This window comes from Lytechinus variegatus, chromosome 4 (assembly GCF_018143015.1).
Source record: "Lytechinus variegatus isolate NC3 chromosome 4, Lvar_3.0, whole genome shotgun sequence".
Lineage (NCBI taxonomy): Eukaryota > Metazoa > Echinodermata > Echinoidea > Temnopleuroida > Toxopneustidae > Lytechinus > Lytechinus variegatus.
This window is the reverse complement of record NC_054743.1, coordinates 46,810,229-46,828,941: the sequence shown is the minus strand read 5'-3', so window position 1 is coordinate 46,828,941 and position 18,713 is coordinate 46,810,229. Positions and strand designations below refer to the sequence as shown.

At 35.3% G+C, this 18,713-nt stretch overlaps 1 protein-coding gene across 1 annotated transcript in view; it reads left to right on the top strand.

Annotated features, from left to right (window-relative positions):
- The window catches only part of LOC121414185 (quinone oxidoreductase-like protein 1), a 64,015-nt gene that overhangs the window by 33,443 nt on the left and 11,859 nt on the right, over positions 1–18,713 (top strand). Inside the window, exons 7-9 of the mRNA XM_041607259.1 lie at positions 3,119–3,261; positions 5,099–5,204; positions 6,995–7,040. Coding sequence (XP_041463193.1) covers positions 3,119–3,261; positions 5,099–5,204; positions 6,995–7,040 — 295 coding nt within the window. The remainder of the gene's footprint in view (positions 1–3,118; positions 3,262–5,098; positions 5,205–6,994; positions 7,041–18,713) is intronic.

Here is an 18,713-nt window from a genome sequence, read left to right as displayed (position 1 = left end):
TTTTGTTACATCTAGACACATAAAACACTTTTTGTAGTCATGATTATCATACGCATCTCACCAACCAAATACTGCGAGCCGAATGCATGAGCTGAAAATTTAGGAAATTCAGACCTGAGGATGAGCATTTTAAAGCTTATTTGTATTAATTCACTAAAACCATACACTATGATGCAAGCACGAAGCGCAAGCTGAAAAATTAATATTTAGATCAGAAAAAGAGACATTTAAGGACTGATTTCAGGAATTCATAAAGAGCAGACATATCTCACCAATCCACTAATGCAAACATAAGCACAGACAGGAAATGTTTTACTATGCAGACCTTTAAAAAGGCCCCCACAGAAATTTTCAAGCTTGCGGCAAGCGTGCGACTACCCTGGGCAAGCTTGCGGCATGCTAGTGACTAGCATGCGGCTAGCTTAATAAGCGTGTAATATGTGTGCAGAGTAATAGTTAAGCGATCTTTTAACAAGCAGGGACTGTTTGCTAGCATGCACTCGCTTATTAAGCAAGCGCCCTGCGCATGCTAGTTACTAGCAAGCGGCACGCTTGTTACTAGCAAGCGGCACGCTTAAATTTCTTTAGGGGGGGTAATAAAGAAGTCATAAAAAAGAAGTATAATACTTAGTCACTATATAAAACAACTCAAAGTGCGAGGAAATATTTTTGGTGTATATTGACATGAAAACAGGATGTTTTAGTACAGCTGGATGATATCCAGCTTGTGAAACAGACAATGCATGCACCAGGAATGATGAACACATAGGCCTGAGACAAATTTGTTTTATAAGTTAAGAAAAAGAAAAATTTCCTATGTAATATAACATGTACAATAATTTCTTCTTTCCAACTATGTTTCTCTTCCTTTCTCCCTATTTTTCTCCTTTTTCTCTTTTTTTGCGGGGGGGGGGGGGCAGTTGATGGGGGTGGGGCACATTGCCCCAACACCTCCTGCCCCCCTACGTATTTGCACCACTGAGGTGAACTGAGCAATATTTACTGAGCAATTATTGCACTATACAGTCTGGTTTTCTATCCTCTTTCCTTTCGAGGCCTCCATCACTTTCAAGCTCCAAGCTTAAGATGGAGGTCTCCCACATATATATATTTAGTTCAGTTATTAAAGAAAATGTATAAATAGTCTTAATTTTCACAGTACAGTTTATATTTCATAATGATTTATGTACATTATTCATTATGTTTAAAAAAAATTTGCCTATTATGTAATATTGGAAAAAAATATTATACTTGTATATACTTTGTTTTTGTTTTGAGATGTGGAAATAAAATAAATCAACGATCTTTGAAATCAAATATTTGGGGGGTTTTAAACGGTTGAGATGAGATACATATAGAACATTCTGTTTTCTGTACCATGTAGTCATTGTGTACCACGTTTCACATACATGAATGTGAACAGATTGTTCTATCCATGCACAGATTGTGAACTTTAACCAACATAATGGCAACAGATTGAACAGATTCTAACAATGCCTTCCAAATGTTTATGTACCATTTCTTACGTATTCAAAACTTTTGCCTTTGCTTTGTTAATCGCCCATCAATCTTGGTAATCTTTCTGATGTCACTTTTCTTTGAAAACACATGGAAGCATGGAATGTGACCTAGAAATTACGCGTTGGAACACATACTGATTATCCAAAAATAAATCAACTGGAACAAAAGGAAAATGACATTTTGAAAGAATAACATTCAAGTAATACGCCAGGAATGTTCATCCACAGTTGTTCGGTGGTTACGAAATGCTATTTTGCAACTTATATGCCCTTGATTTAAATAAGGGTTTTTTTTCTACATATTGAGATATTTTTAATCTAAAAATTCAAGAATTTAATCATTATTATTCTCATTGTATTGTAGTTAAGAAATCTTAAGAGCTAATTTTCATTACACTTAACAGCAAATGTTCTCAGACTGCCCACATATTTGCAGTTTACTGATTATTTTGGCATGGTGTGCATAGAGTAGTTTTATAGCATGTTTCAGTTTCATTTATTTCACATATCTCTTTGAAAATACACAAAAATACTAAATACAAATAAAATGCGTACAAAAGAACAATACTTGAAGAATACAGTAGGATAAACAATCATAAACAGATAATAAGGAGCAGTGATCCCTGCTGTACGGCGGATGTGGAGGAAGACAGAAAGCCATTTGCCTATCAAGGTCTATCCCCATAATTACGATACCACAGGGAAAGAATAGTGTGTATGAAGGGGGGGGGGCCATGTCTGTGCATCTAACCATAGGCGGCGGAAGCGGGGGGACAGGTCCCCCAAAATTGGATCATTCCCCCCCTATATTTTTAGTTGATAACCTTTTTCCCTTTTGTGTTTTTTTTTTGCTTGTCAATTTTGTTTCCTGCTTCCCCCCCCCTAAATTCTTGTGGACCCCCTTAAAATGTCTCTTGTCCACCCCCCCTGAAATTTAGGTTTAAACCCTTTTTTTTTTTTTGCTTGTCAAATTTTTTTACATGTGTCCATCACAAAATTTCAGGTAGACCCCGTCTAATTTTTTGGGCTTCCGCCGCCAATGCATCTAACAATTTAACTTAAGATTAAATTTTTTTTTATATATATTTCTAAAAAAATTCATTTTATAATGTTTATATATATGTGTACCAAAAATATCCTAAGAATTTGAGAGAAATGTATGATAATCTTCATAGAATAAACCTCGGCCAGTCATTTTCAGATTGAACAAAAAGATGGTGTCCCACGTCCACGCACCCATTCACTTTACAAATGATTCAGGGATTTTGATTAGAAAGGCTGCATTTTGAGGTCGTCACATGAAATGCCAAAAATTCATTTTTTTCCACCATTTTGAGTTGGATTTTTTTTCCACCATTTTGAGTCAGAATTTTAAATGAATATCTTTCTATATACTGCATGTGTAAGGTGTGTGGTCATCACTCATCTTTTTTTTACTACAATCGCGCAGATACACATGTGCGCAGACAAGGGGCACTGTCCAGACTTTATATAGGGGACCTTACATAAGCATGACATGAATTATGTAGGAGTCAGTCTTTTCTATTCTCAGTTTACATATGTTCCCTTCATTTCTTTTATCTGCCTTTCTACCACAGTGAATATGTATCCCAACGAAATGGATGAAGAAGGAAGTAAGTCCCCCCGATCAAAAAGGAAATGTGACCTTCCCGAGAAGCACGAGGTCATCTCGGCATTAGGGGTCGGAGGACGATGGATAACGTCACAAAGAGACCTACAGGTGAGATCATAGACTCTTCTGAAATATAAAGACCTGGGGCCCATCTTACGAAGACTTGCGATCGATCCGATCAATCGCAACTATGGAAAGCCAGCAAAGTCAACATATAAAATGCATGTTTGCTCAAAACATTTTTCTAGATATTAATGCATATCCATAAATTCATTGATTTCTTGACTGTTCACTGTTCAGTATGTTCTCCTTTATTTACAAAGGCCATTTTGCACATTTTCTGTAGAAAGAATTATGACACTGATGGATGTCCATAGAGTTATGATTGATTGGATCAATTGTAACACTTTGTAAGACGAAGCCCTTGGGTCCCTTGACACAAAGGTTAGCGATTAATGGTACCCTTGATTTACAGGGTTAATTATACATTGAAATTTATGCCATCAGTTGGAAAACAAAATTTTCTACGATGATGTCTACTGTGTGTTCAATAAGGCTCTGTGTTACAGGCCCCTTATGTGTACTTGAAACCCCCACCTCCAATGTCTCCCCGGGGGGGGCCACTTACATTGGCGAGTGGATACCATGCGCGACCAAAAAAACATGTAAAAAGGATGTCTTTTTCACGATAGGGCACGTTACGTATGTAACGTGATAAGGGTGTCAAAAACACAAAAATAATGAAAAAAGGGTATCTATTTCGCTAGGAAAATTACGTGTTTAGGGTCGAATTTGCGGGGATGATAAAACAAAATTAAAATGTTTTATAAAGGATGTCCTTTTTGCCCCAAAACTTGGTGTTTAGAGTCCGATTTGCATGAGGTGTAGAAGGTGGGGTCGTAGTAAACCAAATAAGGTAAAGCCGATGACCGAAGGACCCGTAACAATAAAACATTCCTGTACTTGTTTAGGGGTTCATTTCAGGGAATATTTGCCAAGAGTATCGTTTTGTTTCCAATACTTGTTAAGGGTAGGGTTTCACACGCCAATACTTGTTAAGGGGTGTATTTTCAGAATATGGAAATTACGTGTTTAGGGTGCTTTTCGTGAATGGAAGTGGCCCCCCCAGGAATGTCTCCTTTACAATACTTCCTGACTTGATCTCGTATTCCCTTGTAACAATGAAACGCTAGTGCCTATAGCTATTGAAAGTCAAGTTCACGGTCAAAAAATTTTGATTTTGATGTTGATTTTAATCAATAAAGAAAAAAAGTCATGAAGCTGAACATTTTCATCAAAATTGGATGTAAAATAAGGATAATAATTCCACGCATTCAGAGAGGAATAAAACTTTGTTTCACCATGGCAATGAAAAGAAAATTAAATGATGAGATGTAAAATAAACAATAGTGGAGCAATGGGTGACGTTATCAGTCCCTTCATTTACCTGCTAACCAGCATGATAATATTTACTGTTTTGTGAAAATAGACAAAAAATTGATCATAACGTTTTCATTGCATCGGACTGTGATGAAATTTTCAGTGTTATACTTGTTGACTTCTGTTTTTATTCCAATAAATTTCCAGTTGGGTAGGATTTGTCTTTTAGAAGTGGAAAGCGTGCAAGGTTAAAATCCTTTGTATTATTATTATCATTGTTAATGTTGTGGGTCTTTCAGTTTGAGGTACACCCAGCTTTTGATTTTGACCATTGATTCGGTTTTTTTCTTTACGATTTTCATAGTATCTTTATGCCCATTCCACTTTCTTTTCAAGTTTTAATTTACTGTATTAATAGGAATAAGGTCACTTATAGATGTGTCTATAATAGGTGCCATATTCATTCATTCACCTTTTTATTTATTCATTTATTTATTTATTTATTTATTCATTCATTCATTTCTTTATTTATTTGCTAGTTTGTTTGTTTTTTATCAATCTATAGCTAGATCCACCAGACTCGAGGCTTCTGCAGCTGAAGTGTGCAAGCGTTTGTTTCCTCAATGAAGCCACCTGGACCCTATCATCGCACAAACTTGGAAAGTACTTGCGTATCCTTTGATGCTGGAAGTCTTTTTTTTTAACTAATAGTGGGACATTTTCTCCTTTGAGAGACACTTGGGATATCTTTTCATTCTGAATAATGGCAATTACTCTATGTGTTGTGGCTGGGCTGTCAAAACCCTGTATCTCTGATTTAAATGTGCACGATCCCTGGATTCAAAGAGGGCGTCGTTGGACGCAGGTACGTGTTGCGGACGGCGCAAGCTGCCCAGTGACGCCACCGTTATACAACACTTTTACAGGTGCCATGTTCTGAATGCCCAGACCCTGTCGATTCTCAGTTTGCGTACACTCTGGCTGCTGCTTTAAGATCTTGTCAGCTTGGCTCTGCCTTGTGCTGCTTTGTGAAATGATGTCAGCATTACGTCAAACCTCCCTTTGAAAAAATACCACAGTTCAGATTGCGAACTGTGGTGTTGTACCCCATTTTCCATTTCGATCTCTTAAAAATCATTTCCAAGCCCATATCAACCGCGCTTGGCCAAGTAATCCAGGGGTAATCCCCGCTGTCTCAATTTCACCCCCACAGGCCAGTATATGAGCGTTGAGCAAAGGACGAAAATATAAACAACAGCTGCGCTATTACGTAAGACTTCTCTGCCTGTAGTAGGACCTTTGGAATGAAATTATTGTATTCCATATTTAAAAACGTTTTCAAAGGCATATTGTATTCAGTAACCCAATGTCAGTCCATTTTCAATTTTGAACGAAGAAAATCGACCTCGGAATAATGAAAGTAAGCGAATAAAAATGACGGCATGCTTACAGGGACCGCACTCAGCGCTGAGCATGCATCCCATCGTGTGTGGCCCCCTGCTGTGACTGTATATGCCGGGCTGTTGTTTTATCTTCGACCAACGTCAAGAAACAGGTGTTTGAGGCAGTTACTGCTGGAGAAGAGAATTGATGAGAAGGGGAACTGGGGTATAATGTTATAGTGTTCTCAAATGGAAGTTTTTCGTCAGGAGTGGATGGATCGACTAATGCTGATGTAGTCAAAAGCAGTGCAGCGTATGTGTACCGTGCATGACTTGTGTGCATGTGTTGCGCAATTGGCTGATGATTGACATCTGCAGGTATACGTTGATGATCTTCACGATTATGATGGTGGCAGGTACAAAACTGCCCCACAATGTTGGGATCAAGCACCTTTAAAGTCATCCCAAACTTGGAAGACAGCTATAAGAAAAAAAGTTATTAAAGAGGTATGATGTGAGTAGCAACCTTGTTTTGCCTAGAAAGAGTTCTCAGCATAAATTAGGAGACTACTTTCAGACAACATGAGGCTGTCATCATGTCTGCCATATTTCTAAAATACAGGGTTTTTTTCTGAGCTCCCCTCATAATGATAAAATTTTGCTTTTTGGTTTAAGCAGCTCAGCATCAATTTGGAATATGATTGATGTATGGATTATTTATTTTAACAATATATTTGCATATTACTTTATCGTTATTTATAAAAGTCGTAGTACTTAGTGTTTATATTTGGAAGAGAATATGGTATTGAAAAATGCTGATACCATGTCCATCACAGTTTTGGTAACTAAATAAATGCCATTTAATTTCATTACACACTGTAATTTGTGAACATAAAAAACAACAAAATTTTGCTAATCGATCATCGCATCATACATTTTTAATTATATCCAAATTTTATTTGAAGGTACATGTATGCAAATTAGAAAGAGAAACAAATATAAAGTTGCCAATTTGGAGAGCAGGAACAGATTAAGTTTTGATGTTACATGAAAGCTTTCCTGAACAAACCACACTGTAGATATTCTTAAAGACATCATGGCCAAGCTACACCAGGGACTACTAAGGTAAGAAATGATCTTCAGAGATTGAATTTATCGTTAAAAACTGCTCCTGGGCCCCATCTAGTTACAAAGAGTTACGCTTGATCCAATCAACCCCAACTTTATGGAAATCCATCAATGTCATAATTTTTTCAACAGGAAATTTGCACATTGTACTTTGTGAACAAAGAGAAGCACACTGAATTTTCAAAAACACAATGAATGTATAATTATACATCCCATCTAGAAAACAATTTGAATGAACATGCATTTTAGATGTTGACATTGCTGGCTTTCCATAGTTTTAGTTGATCAGAACAATTGTAATTCTTTGTAAGACAGGGCCTCGGGTTATTCCTTGGGTTGAGAGTTCAGTGGGTTTTTTTTTAGCTGATTTCATCTACTTTTGCATCTGATTTTTCAGCTTAATTTCAGTTTATTTTAACTGATTTCATATACTTTTGCATCTGATTTTTCAGCTTAATTTCAGTTTATTTTACCTTTTCTTTATATGAAAGTTTTTTTTAAGTAAAGGAGAATGAAACCTTTGGAACAAAATAGCTTGTGTGAAAACAGAAATATCAAAGAATAAGAACAAAGAAAGTTTGAAAAAAATCAGACAAATAAGGAGAAAAATATGAGCATTTGAATATTGCAATCACTAATGCTATGGAGATCCTCAAATTGGCAATGCGGCAATGATGTATGATGTCACTTGTGAACAACTCTCCCCATTACTTTAGTAAATATTTCACTTAAATTGCCTCTTTTATCACATCTATCAGTAGATCATGTGTTCTTTATATAGGAGGGCATGTACTACAGATTTTTAACAAATACATCATGGATAAAAAGCTTGTATCACCACAACAAAAAGCAGAAAGCTACATTTTGAGGGTATTTTATAGCCCATCAAAGGGAAAGTTGTTCACATGTGACATCACACATCCTTGTCGAATTGCCAATTGGAGGATCTCGGTAACATTAGTGATTGCAATTTTCAAGTGCTCATAACTCTCATTATTTTTCAAATTTTTCTCAGATTGTCTTTTTTCTTATTCTTTAATTTTTCTGTTTTCACACAAGGTTTTTGGTTCCAAAGGTTTCATTCCCCTTTAAAACATTTTCTGTTTTTTTTTAATGATTTATGATTACTCACCCGTAGCATGAAGTATGAAAATCCAACCCCGTATGCGTGAGACCTTTCATGAAATAACTTGTCTCTGTTTTGTAGCTTTTGTGACAACTTTAAGGGTCACATATCATATCATGGTAATAGCTGAAGGGCTGGAGGTACACAAACGATTCAATCATTATAAAATTGCCATCCTATTAAATAAATAGCTATACTTTTATGTTGATTCTTGGTAGTTCAACTGGCTGGTATCCAGGCAAAAAAATGTTGTTGTTTTTTTATTTTTGTTGACTACTTTTCACAACTTACTTCCAAAATCTCCAACAATTGATAAGCTTCAACCTTGCAATGAATGGGTATTTTTCAGTGCTCTTTTTTTTTAGTTTCCAATGCTGTTTTGAGCATTTCGGGGGCTCAGTCACCTCCAGCCTCCATGTGATTTTTCCCTGCCAATATCTCACCATTTGTTGACATGTATCTTGAACTTGGTGTTTCATCATTTTGTTGTCTGACAAATAGATCTAACAAATTTCCCTTGATTTTGATGAATGAAAATAACTAGGGAGCAGTTTTAGTATAAATTGCTTTGTTTTTAACTTGTCTTTTGTAATCCTGTAGGTTATGCGATGTATTGTGTGTTTAGATTAGAATGATTGATAGCAAGTAATGGTAATATTTTATTATTCTTTACATGCAATTTTCTCTTTTATTTTGTATCAGCACTTTGAAACTTATGTCAAAAGCACTATCAAAATACATGAACCGGTATCAATATTATCATTATTATTTAATCAATACTGATAAGTCAGTCATTAATAAATTATGTGCATCTATTTGACATACTTTGCATTGGGTCCATGTTGCACAAAACTTAAGGCATTATCACTGTCTGCAGTTTGTTTTGAATTGGCCTTGCCTGACAGCATTGTGCGCCATGTGGGTAAACCCCATCGGAAATCTTGCTAGCCGAAGCCTCTCTATTGAATGGCTCTGACTCCCTGATGAGTATACTGCCATCTGTTGGTGGAAAACACTCATCTTTTTTGTGTATACTTCATCTCACATTTTTATTGTGATGTCCAGTTGGGGGCAAGCACAAGATAATGTGTTCACTGACATAGCAACATACCTGGCTTATTTCATAACCCATTGAGAGTGTTGTTTCTTCTTTAAAGGAAACTGAAACCTTTGAAACAAGATAGCTTGTGTGAATACATAAAAATCAAAGAAATAGATCAATGAAATTTTGAGAAAAATTGAACAAATAGTAAGAAAAATAAGACCATATGAAATTTGAGATCATTATTTTCCATTCCTTTTTTTTACTTAAACTGTTTCTTTTATCGCATTTATCAGTAGATAATTGTATTCTTTCTATAGGAGGGCACGTAATACAGATTTTCAAAGAATAACTAATCATGGATGAAGAGTGTGTATTACCATGAGAAAGAGGAATATTTTGGGGGATATTTCATAATCCATCAAAGGGAAAGTTGTTAACAGGTGTCATCACACATCTTTGTCGCATTGCCAATGAGAGGATCTTTATAAATTTAGTAATCGTTATATTCAAATGCTCATAATTTTATTATTTGTCTGATTTTTGTCAAACTTTCGTTGATCTTATTCTTTGATTTTTCTGTTTCCACACAAGTCCACTTTTGTTCCAAAGGTTTTTTTCCCTTTGATATTTAAAAGTCCCCAGTTACAGTGCTCCAAAATCATTTTTGTATACATGTATAACTAGTGGGGGATGTTTGTCACTTCTCATTGAATGTTTGTTTTAAAAAAATTGTCATTTCACCATCTAAAATTGGATATTTGTTCAGGTTATCTTTGTGTGTATTTTAAAATCCTTTTTTTTATATATATTCTCTGGTATATATGGGAGATGACTGCTAATGTGAGTGACTTGATTGTGAATTTAATTCATATACATGTACAAGACGCTGTCCAAACAATCAAGTTTTGGCTCATTTGAATATGAAATATGAAAAATGATAATTTGTCTGAATATGGATATGTTGATATTCAACTGATTTTCCAGAATATATTTTTCCTTTTCTTGCATTGTCCTTGGAAGAAAATATAACCCAAAGGACTATAGTTTTCCAACAATGGTATAGGTTATGTTGCCCTTCGAGTCCTAAAAAATAGCTCTATTTCTTTGTTATTGGCGTTTGATTTGTCCATCAAATTCCTGAGAATTTGACACACCCACATCAAAACTCTCTGTCTCTGGTATTCTCTGGCATGGAAGATTACTGCTGATGGGAGTGACTTGATGATGAATTTAATTCAAAAATTTACATGTAAAAGGTGATGTCCAAACAATCAAGTTTTGGCTCATTTGAATATGAAATATGAAAAATGATAATTTGTCTAAATATGGATATATTTTGATATTCAACTGATTTTCTAGGAAATATTTTTCCTTTTCTTGCATTGTCCTTGGAAGAAAATATAAACCAAAGGACTATAGTTTTCCAACAATGGTATAGTTTGTGTTGCCCTTCCAGTCCTCAATAATAGCTCTTTTTCTTTGTGATTGGCTTTTGATTTGTCCACCAAATTTCTGAGAATTTGACACACCCACATCAAAACTCTTTCTCTCTCTCTCTCTCTGGTATTCTCTGGCATGGAAGATGACTGCTGATGTGAGTGACTTGATGATGAATTTAATTCAAAAATTTACATGTAAAAGGTGATGTCCAAACAATCAAGTTTTGGCTCATTTCAATATGAAATATGAAAAATGATAATTTGTCTAAATATGGATATGTTGATATTCAACTGATTTTCCAGAATATATTTTTCCTTTTCTTGCATTGTACTTAAAAGAAAATATAACCCAGATGACTATAGTTTTCCAACAATGGTATAGTTTATGTTGCCCTTCCAGTCCTCAAAATATAGCTCCATTTCTTTGTTATTGGCGTTTGATTTGTCCACCAAATTTCTGAGAATTTGACATACATCAAAACTCTCTGTCTCTGGTATTCTCTGGTATATGGAAGATGACTGCTTATGTGAGTGACTTGATGATGAATTTAATTCAAAAATTTACATGTAAAAGGTGATGTCCAAACAATCAAGTTTTGGCTCATTTGAATATGAAATATGAAAAATGATAATTTGTCTAAATATGGATATATTTTGATATTCAACTGATTTTCTAGGAAATATTTTTCCTTTTCTTGCATTGTCCTTGGAAGAAAATATAAACCAAAGGACTATAGTTTTCCAACAATGGTATAGTTTATGTTGCCCTTCGAGTCCTAAAAAATAGCTCTATTTCTTTGTCATTGGCGTTTGATTTGTCCACCAAATTTCTGAGAATTTGACACACCCACATCAAAACTCTCTCTCTCTCGTTCTCTCTGGCATGGAAGATGACTGCTGATGTGAGTGACTTTATGATGAATTTAATTCAAAAGTTTACGTGTAAAAGACGCTGTCCAAACAATCAGGTTTTGGCTCATTTGAATATGAAAAATGATAATTTGTCTAAATATGGATATACATGTTGATATTCAACTGATTTTCCAGAATATATTTTTCCTTTTCTTGCATTGTCCTTGGAAGAAAATATAACCCAGATGACTATAGTTTTCCAACAATGGTATAGTTTATGTTGCCCTTCCAGTCCTCAAAAATAGCTATATTTCTTTGTCATTGGCGTTTATTTGTCCATCAAATTCTGAGAATTTGACACACCCACATCAATACTCTTTCTCAGTCTTTCCTCTTAACCAAACATCAAACCTGCTACCTTTCATGCATCACATCTACCTCTTTCTGCCCTCCCCAATTGTTTGTTCAAGTTCAAGTTTATTTCAATTCTGCAAAAATACATGTCATTAATGAATTAACAATGAATTAACAATGATAAGAAAGCAGAACTGAGGTGATCTATTAATAGCACAGCTTGTAAGATGTACATGTAGATCAACTGTGAAACGTATACAGTGCAAGATAATAATGATAATACTAACATTTGTAGGGTGCTTTAAACTGGTGTTTCAAAGCACACACGTTGGCAGATTATAATAATATACAGTAAATCCATTAAGAAATAAAAAAGAAAACAAGTTATGAGAAAAGGTGAGTTGTAAGTGACGACTTGAAAATTTACACGGAGGGAGCATTTTGGATATGAAATTGGAGTTTATTCCAGAGGGTGGGAGCAATTACAGAAAATGCACGATCACCATATCGGGTCTTAGTGCGAGGGCCATGAATTAAATGATAGGAATATGATGAACGTAGGGATCCGACAGAAGAGGAAGAACGAAGGGAAATAAGGAAATAAGATACATAAGAATACATACATATACATCATATAAAGTGAACAGAATATGAAAGAAGAAAGTGTAGACGGCAGACGTTTAAGGAATAGAATTAAGAAAAACGACAGAGCTACAATAAGAGGTATATCGAAAAGATGAAAGTGGAGACAGGAGGGGAGAGCATAGAGAAGAAAGAATGCAGAAGGGGAGAATGAAATAACTTACAAATGAACGGCATGTACCTAAATTCACATTTATTTACACACAGGCTCACGCACATTCATGCACATGAGCTACTAAGAAAGGTAATAATTAAAGATGAGAAACTAAAATGTACATTAGAAACAACATAGAATATTATTGGCAAGACAGAGAGACATATACACAAAACACACGTACAGTTCAAACCAGTTTAGGAAAAGTTCAATTTACAGTACATATCCTGCACAAGCAAGGTGAACTTGTACTTCACCTTAAATGTTGTTAATTTACTGGTAGATGCAATATCAGACTTAATGGTATTCCAAATACGGGGACCACTAGGAAGAATAGAATGTTATCATTACAATTACAAGATAATTATTTGCTAACAGAAGATATTTCATTAACTGACATAGCAACACACACAGCTTATTTCATAGCCCATTTAAAAGGTTGTTGAACCCCCCCCCCCCCCAGTTCTTGCCGCCCTATTAAAGTTACAGTGCTCTGAAATGCAGTTCCATTTACAGGTCGCACGGGCCTATTTACAACTGGAAAGCAAAATATATTAATTTTAGCTAATTTGAATGACTTAAGTAAATTGTCTTAATCTACATCAAGATGAACAATTATTTGTCTAAATATGGATATATTGAAAGTAAGTTGTTAAATTTCTCTGATTTTGACCAGTCGCTAGAACTTAATTTCAGCATATTCATTTAACTCGCGGGGGGGGGGGGGCACTTACATTGACGAGTGTATACCATGCGCGACCCCCAAAACACGTAAAAAGGATGTCTTTTTAAAGATAGGGCACGTTACGTACGTAACGTGATAAGGGTGTCAAAATCACAAAAATATTTAGGGTCAAATATGCGGGGATGATAAAACAAAATCAAAATGTTTTATAAAGGATGTCCTTTTTGCCCCCAACACTACGGGTTTAGAGTCCGATTTGCGCGAGGTGTGGAAGGTGGGGCCGTACTAAACCAAAAGAATGGTGTCTAAAGGTACGACGGACGCGTGACATAACAATACAATCTCTGTACTCGTTTAGGGGTTCATTTCAGGGAATAATTGCTAAAGAGTATCGTTTTGTTTCCAATACTTGTTAATGGTAGGGTTTCACACGCCAATACTTGTTTAGGGGTGCATTTTCAGAATATGGAAAATACTTGTGTAGGGTGCTTTTCAAGACCCCGTGGTCGCGCATGGTATCCACTCGTGAATGGAAGTGCCCCACCCCCCGGAATTCAACTGATTTTCCGGAATAGTCTTCCTTTTCTTTGCATTGTCCTTGGAGGAAAAAAGGAACCCCAAATGACCAGTTTTCCAACAATGGTAATTAAAGTTTATCTTAATGTTTCCCTTCTAGTCCTAAACAAATAGCTCTAATTCTTTTTCGTCGGCTTTTGATTTGTCTACCAAATTTCCGAGAATTTGTCAAGGGAAATATCACACCTGTAATCAAAACTTTCTCTCTCTGTCACTCTCGGTCTTTCACCAAACACCAAACATGTCAAACCTGCTATGCTTTCATGCACATCCATCTCTTTCTGTCCTCCCCTATATATATTGTATGTTATGTGAATACCTGGGAGTTCTAAGAAGACATCATTATGCTTGTTTTGTCCTGTTTTTTTCTCTCTGCAGCCTGACCCTCTAAAACATCTAAATTCCTGGCCTAGTCTATCACAAAACTCTCTATTTGACATCCACGGGATATATTTAGGAATTGACTTTAATTTCAATTTCTAATTTGTTCACAAACTTAACTCGTAATCAATATGGTAGTTTTCTCTTCATGGATTTTTATTTATTTATTTCTAATTACTTTTATCTTTGATCATTCATGTTACATTTTGATGTTGCATGACCTTACTTGTATCTTTTTTAACATGTTAATTTTGTACAATTCATCAGTTAGTGGCTGTGAGATAAAATTTGAAATGAACCATGAATAATTATAGTAATGATAATATTCTCAATTTCAGATAGCATCTGTGATGTTTCATCCAGGTTAGACAATAATTGTCCTCCCCTATTGTATGTTATGTGAATACCTTGGCGTTTAAAGAAAGATGTGTTACTCCTTATGCATGACATCAGGGTGCTACATAATTATTCAGAAGCACTTGCCCAGTCGGGCAAGTAAATTTTTTTAAAGTTGGAATATACTTGCCCCAAATTCTATTTCACTTGCCCGAAATTATCCTTTAAAGATGTGTTACTCCTTATGCATGACATCAGGGTGCTACATAATTATTCAGAAGCACTTGCCCAGTCGGGCAAGTAAATTTTTTTAAAGTTGGAATATACTTTCCCCAAATTCTATTTCACTTGCCCGAAATTATCCTTTAAAAAAAGTTTTACCTCTTCAAAGGAAAGTTTTGAGGTTATTTAAACCATTGACCCTTTTCTCTCTTTTGACATGAACTATTCTACCTTGTTATTGCATTTCTTGTTCCAAAGTGATTTCATCTTGCCTGCCATTACCAAAATTAGGGTTAATATCATGTTATATCGACCCTAATTTTGGTCATTCTGTTAGATTTTTGCTTGCCCGATTCGGGCAAGTAGTTTTGGTCTTTACTTCAAGACACTTGCCCGACTCTAGCTAGGCAATCGGGCAAGTGCTTATGTAGAACCCTGCATGTCTTTTTTCGGTGGGGGGGGGGCTTTGCTTTTTCAGCAGCCTTGCTCCCTTAAAACCATCTAAATCATGTAAATTTCTTACCCAACGTTCATCACAAAACTCGTAATTCATAATTTCAGATGGCATCTGTGATTCTCCTCCCCTTTGGTATGTTGTGTGAATACCTGGTTTTAGGAATATATCTTTATACTCCTTATCATTGTTTTGTTTTGCTTTCTCCGAGCAGTTCCGCCCCCTTAAAAACATCTTAATTTCTGGCCTATAGTCTATCACTAAAATCTCTAATTCTAAATTTCAGAAAGCATCCGTGATTTTTCATCCAGGTCAGATCACAATTGTTCTCCCCTTTTGCATGTTATGCAACTGCCTATGGAGTATTAGAAGATGTAATAGTTTGTATGCATGTTCTGTTTTACTTCTTTATTTATTATTATTATTGTTATTATTATTGTTGTTGTTTAGGGGTAGGGGCTTTGCTTTCTAAGCAGCCTTAATTACTCCCTTAAAAACAATCTAGATTTCTTGCTTAGAGTCTATGCAGGTTAGAACATAATTCTCCTCCCCTATTGTATGTTATGTGAATACCCTGGGATTTTTCAAAAGACATGTTGCTCCTTTAATATGCATGTTTGTTATTTTTTGTGTGTTTATTTCTTTTTTTTGGGGGGGGCTGCTTTTTCTTTTCTATTCCCAGGCTTGTCTCCTTAAAACATCCTAATTTCTGGCTAAGAGTCTAACACAAACTCTTGATATTCTCAAATTCAGATGTCACTGGTGATGTTTTCATAATTATATAGGTCAGACCATAATTCCTTCAAACATATCACTAATGTTTCTAATAAATCATTTCATTCATTATCACAAAACTCCAGCTTAAGTAAAAAAAAAAAAGTCTTCCATTGTTATAACTCAGACTTTCGTCAATCCTTCAAGGCATAAAAATGGCCCCCACATTTGGATTAATCTTTCCGAAGAAATCTAGTGTTCAGATTCAATAACATGTTTAAAAGAAATCATTATTCATATGAGAGTGCAAAGTACTTTCATTTATTCCTCTTGTCGAACCTAGATACATTTACCGCCCCTCCCCCGCTATTATGTTTGCTTGGGCACACCTGGCATTCGCTTGGGCGGATGGATAGACCATAGAGCTAAATTGATGGATGTCTCTTGTCATTTATTTCACCACAAACAGGGGAACTTGACCAAATATATAAGCAAACTCTAGTGTCATTATTGGTTCAGCAAATTTTGTATTTTAATGCAAATAACAAAGGGCAACATAGCCTTATACATTTTCAGCTTCATATCTTATCTTTCATTTATATTTGACAGATAAACGTCATGCACAATGACATGACTTGACTTGCAATATATTACATCTCTCTTTACTGTGTACCTAAAATCACATAATTCATGATATAAACATCAAAGAATATTTATTTCCAATGCATCTCGTTGTTTTTTGTGATCGCTTGAAGGTCAAGTTCACCCCAGAAAAAATGTTGGTTTTAATGAATAAAGAAAAATCAAACTAGCAAAACGCTGAAAATTTCATCAAAATTGGATGAAAAATAAGAGAGTTATGACATTTCAAATTTTGCTTATTTTTCACTAAACAGTCACGGTGATATGCACATCTCAGTGACATGCATTAATGAGACAGTCAATGATGTCCCTCTCTCACTACTTCTTTTGTTATTTTATTGTTTGAAGTATACATTATTTCATTTTTTACAGATTAGACTTTAAGGGCCAACTTAATTGAAACTTATACTGTAATAGTGAACAATGCTAATTCTACATGTTCAGGGAGGAATTAATCTTTGTTTCACAATGAGGAGAAAACAAATTATTTCATACAATGAAACACAAAAGAAATAGTGAGTGGATGACGTCATCAGTCTCTCCATTTACATACCAACCAGAATGTGCATATTACTATTTTGTGAAATCAAGCGAAATTTTAAAATGTCATAACTTTCTTATCTTACATCCTACTTCGATATAAGATTTTCAGTGTTTTGCTTGTCAGATTTTTCTCTTTTTATTCAAATGAACTTTAAGTTGTGGAATTGCAACAGAAATAGAGATCGCTAATGACACATTAATATCATGCCAGGATGATTGCAGGTGGGGTTTTTGTGTGTGTGTGTTTTTTAGGGTGACACGACATTTGCTCTGACGACAATTGTTCCAGGCTTAATTTTGTCTAAGATGTACGGTTAGGGATGCAATAAGCCAGTTCGTAGTTACTTTCTGCGCATGATCAAAATATCCAGAAAAAGGTCATTTGTACCAAAGTGACATGGTGGTTTAAAATCTAATGAGATAAGTACCATCTTTGATGTCTTGATTATTCATATATTCTTTTGAATTGTAGTTTTCATTTACATCCACAAAAAACAGCAATGCGTCCACGAACAACTGGTATTTCACAGTTTGCCAAGTACATTGTGCAACATGCTATGATATGAATTCATAGTAGGAATGCAACAAATACCTTCATAAAGTGTTCATTGGTGTGCTATTCTAGTCACCTGGTCTATTCAATCTCTTCATCTTGCTATGTAAGGCAAGCTTACGTAATATCTTGTTTTGAAATCTGCCTATCATAATGAAAGAAATGAAAGGTCATTTGACCAAAATTGTCCATGAAGTAACTACGAACTGGTCTATACTGTTTAGGCCTGAGGTTTAGGGTAGGGTATAGTGTTAAACCCAAGGTTGAAGCCCCTTTGAAGCCGGTCATTCGATTAGTGTCGGGAATTAACAGCATTGGAGCAAATGTCATGCAACCGTTTTTGTCTACACTGTTAAAAAAACCCTGATTTTACAGAAAAATAAAAGAAGATTTTGCAGAAAGCAATACCAGAATCATTCTTTAAATTCATGAAACAGGAATTTTTCTGCAATTTAACAGAACAGGTCTGTTAGAAAAAGGGGAAAAGAGTGTTTTATTTAAGGAAATTTGTAAGATTACACACACCAAATACCAATTTCCTGTAAGATTACGCAATCTGGTAAGATTACGGGTGTTCTCGAGACTCTGCTGCAGGAACTTCATTTAGTTTAAGGATAAATTTTCTAACAGTGTTACATAGGACCCTTGTTAACATTTTATTCAACGATATTATAATCACAGGGTTTCCAGAATCATGGAAAATCCTGGAAAAAATTTGTTTGTGATCATGGAAAGTTGGGGAATTTGGACAATGTGTGAAAGGTCATGGAATTGCATTTACCTCTTGGTTATTGCAGCTTCCCGGTGCAGCTTTCCAGTTTGTCGTGTCTCGCAACTCTCATACTCTGTGATCATACCCTGCTATTATAATTGGTGTTCATGATTTACTTTTTCCCCAGTTTTGTTACATCCCAAATTCTACATAACTCCCGGTATGTCACGGGAAGTCATG